The sequence below is a fragment of the Eubalaena glacialis genome, chromosome 2 (assembly GCF_028564815.1).
Source record: "Eubalaena glacialis isolate mEubGla1 chromosome 2, mEubGla1.1.hap2.+ XY, whole genome shotgun sequence".
Taxonomy (NCBI): Eukaryota; Metazoa; Chordata; class Mammalia; order Artiodactyla; family Balaenidae; genus Eubalaena; species Eubalaena glacialis.
Genome location: NC_083717.1, coordinates 129826803 through 129839529, shown reverse-complemented (window position 1 = coordinate 129839529; position 12727 = coordinate 129826803). Strand labels below are relative to the sequence as shown.

At 36.4% G+C, this 12727-nt stretch overlaps 1 protein-coding gene across 1 annotated transcript in view; it reads right to left on the bottom strand.

Annotated features, from left to right (window-relative positions):
- NPAS3 (neuronal PAS domain protein 3) overlaps positions 1-12727 on the bottom strand; it is an 852979-nt gene that overhangs the window by 577481 nt on the left and 262771 nt on the right. The window contains exon 2 of the mRNA XM_061182429.1: positions 5847-6091. Coding sequence (XP_061038412.1) covers positions 5847-6091 — 245 coding nt within the window. The remainder of the gene's footprint in view (positions 1-5846; positions 6092-12727) is intronic.

Genomic DNA, 12727 nt, shown 5'->3' with positions numbered 1-12727 from the left:
TACTTTCCTGGGTACTGCACATGGAGACATACACAGATATAAGATGACCCAGACTGTTCCCTCAAATTGTTCATAGTCTAAATATAGAGAGACAAGTATATAACGAATTGTGAATTGATACTAAAGCAACAGACGGTATATCAGTAAGCTATAGAAAGAAATGACTAATATTCTGGGGAAGGGGAGAAGATTAATTTAGCAAGTAAATCTAAGCTGGCTTTTGGAAGATGACTAGTTCAGCAAAACCAAAAGAAGAAAAAGGACAATCCAGTCAGATGGTGGCATGTACAAAGGCATAAATGTTTGGGTAGTCGGTGTTGCTGGAAAAAAAGGAGATGGCCATGGAGAAAGGGACAGACAGATGAATCCTGATGTAGGATGCAAAAAGAGTACACATGCACTCCTTTGTCCACATTTCCAGAAGTCTCCACAAAAATTTCCGTAAGAGGTGTTGTTTTTGTTCACCCCTCTTATACCTTTGTCATCACCATGAAAAGAGCTTCTCCCAAATATCTGCTGCTCCGTGACAGGGGGCAGACCTGAGCTGAACCCTAAGCAAGAAGTCAAGCCCAGCCAGAGCTGCAGCAAGAAGTAGAACCACACAGCTAAGCCCAGCCTAGATCTGCCAACCTCCAGACTACCTGCAGCCACATGAAGAGTAAAAGCTTTATGACATACTTCTAAGATACTGTGATTGCTTGCTGCCCTGGCAGTATAGCTAACTAGGACACCTGGATTTTCACACGCTCACAGTCATACTCTCATAAATACGCTTTCCTTGAGTGGGTGTTTGGAGTTGAGGCTAATTCTGGATGCTCAATAGTGCCAGATGCACTGAAAATAATGATGACCAATCAAATTCGTCTACAGCGGCATGTGGCAAGAACCCAGCAATGCTTTTTACATTCTTCATGCTACAGGTAGACTAGAGACTCCCCCTTCATAAATAGCAAAGCTTTTCCTGATAACATGTGAAACTTAACAGAATTAGAGTCTCAGGGACTTACTCTACCATCAAGCCCATATTTGTCAGAAAGCGCTTCCTGTCCAGTGTCAAAGATGGAGATCCTAGGGATGTGTGGTGACATCAGCATTGCTCATCCCATCATGATGTAAAACTAAAGAAAGTAAAAGGTTAGTTCTTAAATGAACTTCTTTCAGAAGTGATTAACTTCATCGGAAAGATAGTAAAGGATAATAACGTGTAATTAAAGAGCCTTCCTGGAAGCATATCTAAGAAAAGGCAATCAGATCACGTATTTTCATACACTAGTAAAACTTGGCACTTGCTACCAAAATAAGCAGGAATGAACGTTGTCAGCTCAGCTTTTGGATGGTTTTATTTCCATTTCATGCCACCACTGACTTTGGGTTGAGGCAAATGAAACTAGAGACTAGAGCAGGGAGTCAGGCTCTCAGTCTACTGAGGATGATGGAGTTAAGAAGGGGAACCAAGCAAGCACCAAGTTTCCATCTTCTCGTCTACTTTCCTAGCCTTATAGGAAGCTCTTTTGCACAACCTAAGGGTTCACCCTGGGCTCTATCATTTACTGGTGTTTAAAAAAAAAAAAAGAATACCGCAGACTGGTATACATGCCATGTATTGATTCTAAGAACTTTTATTTTACATGTTTTTTTAATAACAAGGAATATGACACTTGCCTCCAAACATGAATGTCATTTGGTAGAGGTAAATGTGTGTCAGCACACAGTAAAATGCCAGGACAGGAATAAGAAGACCTTGCAGCTGCTTAAACCAAGAAGACCTATCACTCAGAGTGTCTTGGAATCTCTACCTTCTATGGAACTAGAACCATTTTATAAAATGCTGTATGAATCTTGGAGACAATCATTATAGTAGTAATTCAATGTCACTCTGAAGGATATCCTATCCTCATTTACCCTACATGACTGACTTAAATGAATCCATTAAACATCATTGCTTAAGTAACAGTCTGGTCTTTGGCTAAAGATAGATTATAAGTTGCTTAAATAAAGACCTGCAAGTCTCCTCTCCTCTCAGAAACATCTACATTAAGTCACAATAGATGCCTGAAATAGTGAAAGGAAATTCCATGAAAATACTAAAGTTCTTCCCTAATGTGTTCAGTCAATTTTAATCACCAGTTGTCTTGCATATTTTTCAATTGTTCCCTTCCAAAGGCTAAAAATGTCTTGTATTTTACATATTGTAGCATTCTGGCTTGTCACACATATAGGCAAATTGTTGTTTAAAAGCTGCAGCGTTTAAAGTGAAATAAAACTTATGCTTATAGTGGTAAATATTCCTGGATTAATAGAGTTGCAGCAGATATACTCCAAAAATTGACTGAAGTCTGTGATTGATATTAGAAAGACAGAAAATTTATCTAGTTTTAGCAAATGTCAAATCAGTAGCCATTGCTTTTAAGATTAATAAAAGATATAATGGTTTCTAGATAGCCTCTAAATAGAGATTACTATGAATGGAGAAGTGATTTACCAACAGTCACCACAATGAGATTTCTTTAAAGGTTACAATCATCAGTTATTTAGCTAAAATGCTGCTAAGAATACCTGGTCATTTTTTGAATAATGCATAACGTTCATTGTAGATTTGACCTGTATTATAACAATAGAGATATTTCTAAAATAATAGGAAAAACTATCTGTTACCTTCCAATTGTTTAACATATCACTTCCATGAAGTAACTGACTCAGGACATATTACACACTGTCACCTGAGTGTTCTTTCTGCAAGCATAACTTGTAATAATCTGTACACAATTGGCATCACAAAACAAACTCATCAAACTTTATAGACTTTAAGAAAAGATGTAATGAACACAGGGCAGAATAAAGGACCTTTCTGAAGCAGTAAATTAAAATGATTAAATTTCTATATAGTTGTTTGGGACAAATTTAAATTTAAGTTTTGAAATTTAATTATTAACATGAACAACTCATTGCATTAAAAAGAAATGTTGCCTACATCGTATAAGTACTTTTCATATATATTTCCAAATGCCTTTAGGCTTATTCAAGAGACTGCTTGGAGAAGCACGAAGTATAATGTCTATCGTTTTATTGTTGGATTATGAACTGCACTTCACATGATGCTGCAGGCTATTTATATAAGCTTGTTTATCCATATGAACTTCTTCAAGAGCACAACATAGAACACCTTAATAAATTAAAATGAATTTCTTTTGATGTTGTTTCATGAATGTTTGATCAGAATGAGTAGCAGGTTTGCATTATAGAACTAGAGCAAAGCAATAAAAAATACATGTATCGTACAGCAGGACCAGCTTATAGAAAGTGCCCATTGCCTTCCTAGCAACATTTGAGAGCCAAAGTAAACAGTATAGAATCTCTATACTTCAGTACAGTATAGTCTTCAGTTCTAGACTATCATCAGTTTCCTAATAGAGAGAATATGCATGTGCCAAATTGGATGCTCTGCCATAGTCTGGATAAAGTTTTTTAAGTAATAAAATCTGGTATCTCTTTCCAGTCTTCAAAACACCCATCCCAACCTCCACATTTTTCTCACTGACACCACCATGTTCCTCCAAAGACTGAAACACCGTTATGGGCAGAGATCATATTTTATCTTGTTTTTATCCATCTTCATCATTAGTAGTTACAGAGTTGAGTTGACTGAAGGTCACAAAATAAAAATGAATTATTAGCCATAGTCCAAAGCTGAGAGCATTCTCACCTGGAATGTTTGATGATAGTGATAGAAATCAAATATCATTGCTAGAAATGATATCTGATAGAAAGAACTCTAGACAGAAAAGCAGAACAACGGGATTCTAGTTTTAGATCTTCCAACACTTAACCATAAACCCTTTCTACATCATTTCCCTCACCTGTAAAATGAGGGCTTAGTTCTATAGTATCTATAATTGTGCACCTCTAAAAGGCCATGATTCTAAAAGCAAGCAGAATTATCACATCGTAGAAGAACGGACAGATCATGGAACCATTAGGTTTTTCTACTTTGGCAGCCGCCACTACCAAGGAAGCCTATAAACTGCCAACTCTCTTAAAGAAAAGATGGAAATAAAAGATAATTATGTTAAACAAGTTAATATAAGTCTAGTTCCTCAATGTATTTCAAATTGAATAATAAGATTAAGAATATATTTTGCATGTTGTGTGATTTCTAACCTGCTGTATTTATCCATTCATCTTACATGATTTGGAATAAACACAAAGACAACCTACTGAATAAACTCTTAAGTATTTACTAGGATTATATTCACATCTTTAGCTTAGGAAAATTCACCACTACTTTAGCATCTGCAACATGGACTGGTGTATTACCAAGTTGACATCAACATTCTTAAGGGCAGAAGGGCTGTAGAAGAACAGCATGAATGTGCCTTGGTTTATTTGTACTCTGCTACCTTATACTTACACCCTGCCCTTGAGAGCTATCTCTGTTGTATGTTCTTCTCAACCTTCAAATGTCATTCTTATACTTAGAGCAGGAGTCTGTGAACTCTGGCTTGTGGGCCAAGTTTGGTGGCAGCTGCCTGCTTTGTAAGTACAGTTTTATTAGCACACAGCCATACCCTGTTGTTTACATGCTGTCTATGGTTGATTTCATGCTACAATGGCAGAGTTGAGTACTCCGCCGAAACTAAAATATTTACTATATGGCCTTTACATAAAATGTTTGCCAACCTCTGCTCTCGAGAAAAATAACTTGTTACAATTTGAATTCTAATTTTCCTTCTCTACTAAGCCTAAGAAACACAATCTCTAAGTAACAATAGCAAAGATATAAACAGATTCACTCAGGTACATACCTGCATATGATTATACCTCTTAGCACAGAATTGTCAATAGTCACTGCTTTTGACCCTTCGTTTTAATTTGAATCCTATAAGAGGTAATAGCTCTCCCCTAGTACCCTTCCCTACAACAGCCAAGAGTACAGGGACTTCATAAGTCATTGTCAAGGTGTAATCACATAACTAAAGAATCAAATTCCTCCCCCAGAGGAGGCTGCCTACAATTCCACCAAATCTCCAGTTTTATTCCATGCTCATCAAGGGCCTAGATACAAGGTTAAAGCATAAAACCCAGCAGATCCCGTCCCATGCCTTGAATGATACATTTTCAAGACAGAAAATCAATGGCCAACACCACATGTACATCAATAAACGTATGCATGCATATTCATATGTTTAAAATCTCATCAATTATTAGGCCTTTCAAGAACACACAAGAAAATAACCCTCTTAAGTATCAGAGTGAAGAAGGCCTAAAATTTCTAAATAATAAGTTTTAAGGGAAACTGCACCAATGCTTGAGAGCACAAACACATGTTTATATTTATAAATTTTATGCAATATGCATAAAGAGTTGAAACATTAATGCATACATTGATCATTTTGTTAGTCAATGAAATCATTACTCAAAATGCCTGCTATAGTTGTACTTTGCTCCCATCCTCTCTTTCGTAACTAAAACCAAAAAATATTAGCCCTACCCTTTAACAAATATTCTCATACTCCACCCCTTAATAATAATTTGCATGTATTAGCATAACATAAATTAAACCCAAGAAGCATATAAATGTTAAGTCATTTCATTCTCATTTCCCTGAAACCTTATCTATAGTGATAGAATATTTAGGCTGACAGACTTTTTGAAAATAAAATAGAAATAGAAGAGGTTTATTTCACCTTCACATGGTGTCTTTCTCATGCAGAGTTCAGATTTCCACATTTGTATCCCTTTAAAGGATTTGATATGCAGGAAAAGAAGAAAGGACGATGGTAAACATTTCATCTTAGAGACACCTACAGACCACCATATTCCAGGATGAACAGTGGCTGAAACCTTACCTTTTACTGACGTGTTAGGTGGAGGGCCTTCCATTCGCAAGTTCCATGGAGGGTCCCCCTGGTTAGCAAAGTCTCTCATTTTCAGATAGCTAATTGTAAGTCGAATGATGGAGGCCTTGTCAAGCTGGCTAGTGATGGCTGCAGGAAGAGGCAACAACTTGGCCAATTCATAGAACTCAAAGTTTTCTTTTCCCCGGCGGGAGCGGGCAGCATCCCGGGACTTCTCCTTTCTCAATGCTTGTAAACTGGAATCAAAGGAGTGAAAAAGTGTTGTTTTAGAACATGTGATTCTGTCATCAGGCATAAACTGCTTTTCTTTTTACTTCTTTTTTCCCCCAGCAAAAATCTACCAAAATCATCTTCAAAATTCCAGGGACGTAGTAAAAGGAGTTCCGGACAATGACCTCTAAAACCATAAATTCTACCTCTGGGCTTATATGCCATAAACTCAAGTGCAATGAGTAAAAATAGTTTGCTTGTTAAGTTTTTTCCTCCAATCACCTATGCACTGAGATATATTCATTGTTTCTGAGACATAAGATTTACAGGTGATGCTTGATGTTATCAGCTATGAGCAATTTAAAAGATTGGGATTGTATTTATATATCTGTTCTTAAGCTAATGGTTTTGTTCATTTAACCGTTTTCACTATGGAATTGTAAAGCATCAGAAGGACACATTTGAAAAAATTTATTTCAATTACCGTCTTGAGAAACAAAGGGTAAACAAACACACAGTTCACAGAATTAACAAATAAAATGTTGATGTGCTTCCAGCCCTCAATAAGAACCATGACCTTCAGTCACATAAAGAAAACATCTTATTGGAAATGAAGATTTCAATGTAACTATATAAATGCACTGGTAATTGATTGATAAGAGAATACTTTAATTCTTTATTAATGAACATACATTCATAGATGGATAGACTCTCTAAGATACTAGAGAATAAAATATATCACCCAGAAAAGTCAAACTTTAAGATAACATAAATTTAATGTTGAAAGATAAAGCCCTGTATGGGTTATTAAAATGTATAAACATTATAGACACATTACGTCACGTAAGAGGCAACAGGTGGGATCCAGCATTTTCCTTTAACTATTCACGTACATTTCTGTTTGAAGTTTGCTCATATTGCTGAGGGCAGAATCTAGCACAACTGAAGTTGTATGTGAGCATCTGACAGGAGAAGTGCACCTACTCTGAATTGCTCCGTTTTGTGTCTGATGAAAAATAAATTCAAAATCAGACTGTGATGATAAATAATTGGACAATATTTATAGTATCAAGGTATTATTAACATCCTTTGTAATAAAATGGATACATCATTTGTATCCATTTTATTGGACTTTGAAGGCATTTTAAATCTTTGAATCTAGCATTCTGGTTTTCCATTACAAAATATCAAGAAAGAGAAATAAGAAGGAAGCAAGACCAGAGGAATAGATTAAAATGAGTCCAGCAGTGTGGCTCCAATCCCTTAATATGAGCAATAACATTCCCTATTACCTTAGACCACATCTGATATTGTTCATAGTGGAAACACTGTTTTCACTGCAGACATTTCAGGTATCTTATTGAATATCTATGTGATTTAAGTAATGCCATAATTCTATGGTCAAATACTTGCTAGGCTAATACCCCTACCGGTTTCATGTTCACTCTATTAATAAAATATTCTACATCAGCTAACTAATGAATTTCTCAGAACTAGACAAATTAATGCTATCATTTTCAGAGTCAAAGCAGTCACAGGTGACAAACTTTTGTCTTAATGTTGGTGATAAGCAGAAACATCACTAATTTATAAGGAAAAGACATGTTATGCCATTTATTTCCCAAAATTTTAGCTGGCCTCCATTCACTTCTTTAAATGCTCAGTGTGGCTTGTTGAAAATTATGTAAATAAAAGTAAGAGATGCCTTACAATCTGACAAAGTATAAGTATAACCAGGATCCAGGTCAACATTGTAGGATAAAACAATGATTCATAGCCCTTCCTCTATATAATAAAAGTAATCTAACACCATTTAAGTCAGCTGTGCCAAAAGAACTATGTCATTTGACATGTTTTCTCTACCACTTCTAGAGTGCAGTGGTTCAAGTTCAATGCTTTGCTCTTTTTGTGTTCTTGTAATCGAATACTACTCCAGAAGGTGGGCTGAACTTACTTTTTTTTTTTTCTTTTCTTTTTGGTCCAGTAAGTGACTATGATGGAGCTCTAGAGCAGGGGCTGCAAACTCAAGGGCTTGCAGGGTGAAGGCAGGGAATGTCAATGAGTAAAGAGGCCTGATGCCACCTGTGGAGAAGTGGAGGATGAAAGCCCAGGCAAAGGAAAGCGCACACCGTTTCAGCTTTGCGTGTGCTGCTTTGGGGGAAGGCATGCCTAGTGTTGCCAGATTTCTGCTGTTGCTATTTCTAGAAAACATAATCTGAATTTTTACATAGCACTTCCAATTTTATGTTATGTGTTAATTTTATGTTAACTAATTGGAGTTTTTAAAAATCATGCGAGCCAAACAGAACATGCCATTTGGTCAATAATGGAGCAGGGACTCATTTTGCAATTGGGTAATAATTTGGGAGGCCAATTTTGCCGGAAGTTTTACATGGATGTTATATATAATTTTACTTACACATGTCACTTAGTGATCACAAATGGATTCACTTGTTATCTAATTAATATTACTAATATTCACACTAGGAATTTCTCTATTCAACTGAAGCAAGTAGAGGATTAGGCAGTTATTCTGAAATTGATAGCACTGCATAGGCTTATCAATAATCTAAGGGAAAAAAACTAATCCTAAGGGTAGGCAAAGCCCAAGATCACAGGGAGCAGCCCAATGAGCTCCAGGGGTGAGGTAGAGGGGAGATGACTTCTTCTGTCTACTCAAAGAAGGGGAATATGTGGACACTAAGGCTTTGGGGTGCCTTGCCTAAACATTGCCCTCTGACACTTGACTTTTCTAAAATAGCACTTACTTTACGTGTTCCCATACTACCTCCTTATCGTTTTTCTCTTCTCTACCTCTCCCCTTTTTAAAAAAATCTCTAACCCACAACTGTGTTACCCTACTGGAGTAATCGTCCTGGCTATAATCTTAATAACAATGGGTTTCCATGACTCCCACATCACATCATTATGCTGACACCATAGTACAGAAGACTTTCCGAATGATAGCACTGTGTATGTAATAAGTGGTAACTGGTTTTGAGGGCAACAGCAATAAAATACAGTTAAAGGATCATAAAGGTTGTGGAGATGCTGATACAATAGATGAAGCTAAAGTCCTTAAGACAATGACAGATTGTGGATTAATCCTTTGCCTGCTTTTGTGAAGTAGAGCCTAGTTACAAGTAATTCTCAAATTGAATTAAGGACTACATTAAAACCTAAAATAAATTTGCATTTATACATTCTGTTCTAAACCAAAACATTATGGTTGCATTTCTAAATACTAGAGAAAGAATGGATTGACTGTATGTGAGTGAATGTTATGGCCTGATCTCTGCCACCTAAAATACGATTAAACAGTAAATACTCCTTGGGTCCAAACTTCCCACTGCTTTAAAGTTCTTTCACTTGGACTCTGAATAACAGAAAACCCTCCACAAATCAAAATTTCAACTCTCTTTGATGACGACAGTATCATCCTCACTAATAATTACCACCACCAGCAACAAAATCAACAACTATTTCCAAAGACACACACACACATATCTGAAAATCATAGGCAAAATTATGTATATATGTGTATATTTTGGGGGTGATGGTAAATGATTTTCAGATTTTCAAAAGGGGCCCAGCACCCAACCAAAAAAATAATAATCTAATGTATAGAATTTCCTCATATAAGGATTATAAAGCTGGATTCTGCCCTCTTTTTGCCATTGATGTTGCTAGAATTAACTTATCCTAAAGAAATACCTTGGTTAAAATAATATTATTTTATGTATGTTTCCGTTCAACACTTTGAAACAATTTTTACAATCTATAGTTATATCTTTTTTTTAAAACATCTTTATTGAAGTATAATTGCTTTACAATGGTGTGTTAGTTTCTGCTTTATAACAAAGTGAATCAGTTATACATATACATATGTTCCCATATCTCTTCCCTCTTGCATCTCCCTCCCTCCCACCCTCCCCATCCCACCCCTCTAGGTGGTCACAAAGCACCGAGCTGATCTCCCTGTGCTATGCGGCTGCTTCCCACTAGCTATCTATTGTACATTTGGTAGTGTATATATGTCCATGACACTCTCTCACCCTGTCACATCTCACCCTTCCCCCTCCCCATATCCTCAAGTCCATTCTCTAGTAGGTCTGTGTCTTTATTCCCTTAAGCATAGCTGACAAGCAATCAAAAAAGAGTTTACTAAGAATGAAGATTTAGCAGTCAGTGCTTATAAATGTAAAGTGATTTTTTAAATCTTTCCATCTATTTTAAGTTCCTTTGGCAAGTTGTGTATTTTGCGGAAAGAGTCCCAATGAAGGAGTTATGAGACCCACTTTGGCCACTGTAGGCATTATAATTCTAAGTCACTAAGTTGAGCCTCAATTTTATCATCTTAGATCATGAGAATGACAAACAAGGAGTATTTGGCAAATCTCCTGGGACCACTGCAATGACTCATATGATAATTTCATGGTAGTATATTGTAGACCACAAAGAAGTAAACGCCTTGGACAATTCTAAATTTTAACTTATTATTAACCGGGGGATTTTTGTGGAAACTAATGCCTGTGGCTGGCAATTTCTTATGTAAGTGATATTGATACGTCTCTGGTCAATAATGTTTGGGTAACGAAAGATGTATTAATACTTCTCTGGTCAATAATGTGGTAACAGTTAAGATAGTTTGTAAGCTCTAAATGTGGTAGAGTCTACTTCAGAGTTTTACAACTAAGAATTTTAATAAGTTGGAAAGACTTAAGAATGCTTAAAATATAGTCAACCCTTCCTTAAACTTTCTTGGAAGCACAGGGGTTAGGAGTAGAGGCTCTGTAGTCAGACTGTAAGCATTCACATCATCACACAGTTACTAGCTGGGCTACCTTGGATAGGTGTCTCAACTTCTTTAGGCCTCAATTTCCTCATCTGGGAAATAGACATTATATTAGTACATACGTCACAATATTGCTCAGAGGAGTAATTGAGCTAATATATGCAAAGTGCTAAATGCCTGCCATGTTGTAAACGTTATATAAGCATTAACTATTATTACAGTAATTGTAAGACCTACCTGGGGACAAAAGCCCAACTGTTTTGATCCTAGTACCACATCTGATTATAACCTTATTCCTCCACAATTCTTTGTAATTTTCTTTAACCAGTAGCCTCTTTCCTACCACTTTTTTTTTTTTTTTTACTCTGGTTACAGTTTTATAATTCTGAATACTTATTTGTTTTCCTCATTGTCCTCTCAAACTGCCACTTGTGACCTTCATTTTATAGTAAATTTTATTTCCCAAACAGTGATAGTAGAAATTAAATCAAAGGCCTGACGTCTGCTTGGTGACAACCCTAAACTGCTGATTTCTGAAACTCCTTCCATGTTCTCTCAGCTCACGATTCTCACTTTCTTTAAGTTCTGTCTGCTGCCTCTCACAGCATGTCCTCCACACTAGCGGAAGGCAGAGGGTAAGTGTGTGGATTGCAGAGCTAGACTGCCTGTATTTAAATCCTGGCTCTATAACTTACGAATTATGTAAACTTGAGCGATTTACTTAACTTCTTTTGCCTCAGTTTTTCTCACCTGTGAGATGGGATGATAATACTATCTGCTTCATAAGGTTCTTGTTGAAATTAAGTGAGGTAATTTTTGTAAAATATTTACAGTGGTGCCTGGAACACAGCAATACTCTATAAGATGTGTTAAATGAAAACCTAAGTTTAGGTCACACTGACTGTTCTATGCTTTAAGGTCCATTTATAATTTACACTCTGTTCTCACCAATATGATTTCTATCCACTGGTTCTGATATACCACATTGTGTACTTCAGTTAAATAAAACTACTTGATTGCAGAGATACTGATTTTTCATTATGGTCCTCCTTATGCCTATGGTCTATCTGTTTTATACCACAGGTATACTCAATAACCTGTTCAAATAAAAAATAAAACATATGTCTCATTAATGGAAGGTTAAATGTTTATAAATAAGTGATTGCCTGTACTAAGAATAATAAGGGGTCATTTTTTTGTTCCCTAAAGTAGAAAAAAGTGGCATTCAATGGTAAGACACTCAATTTTGTTTACATAGAAAAATGAACATCCAAACAGTAGTTAAGGGAACAGGTTACTCAGGAAGATGGCGAAGCTTCTATGGAAGACTTGAAAATTGCAATGATAATTATTAGTCAGAAAGAGTATATGTGCACTCCTAGCAGGAAGAAGATCTTTCAAAGTATCTCCCAAAACATCACAAATCTGAAAGTTCTCTTTAATGTCAGGCAAAGCTCCAAATCCAGGACCATGGAGAGCTCAGCCAGAACATCTGGAGCAGGGAAGAAACTTGGAAGGGCAGCAGCATTTCCTGCTCTGGCCTCCGCATCAGGGGCAAGGCTGAATCATGAAACTTTACTTGAGCCAGCAATGAGACAGGAAAAAAAGGTAAAAACTTAAAAAAAAAATAGGTACTGCCACTATCACAAAGCCAATATTATGAAATTGACTCAGGACTTGTAATCTCTCTGAAGCTGCCACAGAGCTGGATAAGGGTGTCAATTTTTCATTGGGCCACTTGTCCATGGTGGAAAAAACAGATAATTTTGGATGTGATGACTCATTAAATTAAAAGAGGTAAGTTATCTTTTGTGGCTGGTCTTTCGTAAAATCTAGTTTTGCAAAATTGATTATTTGGTTTCCTACT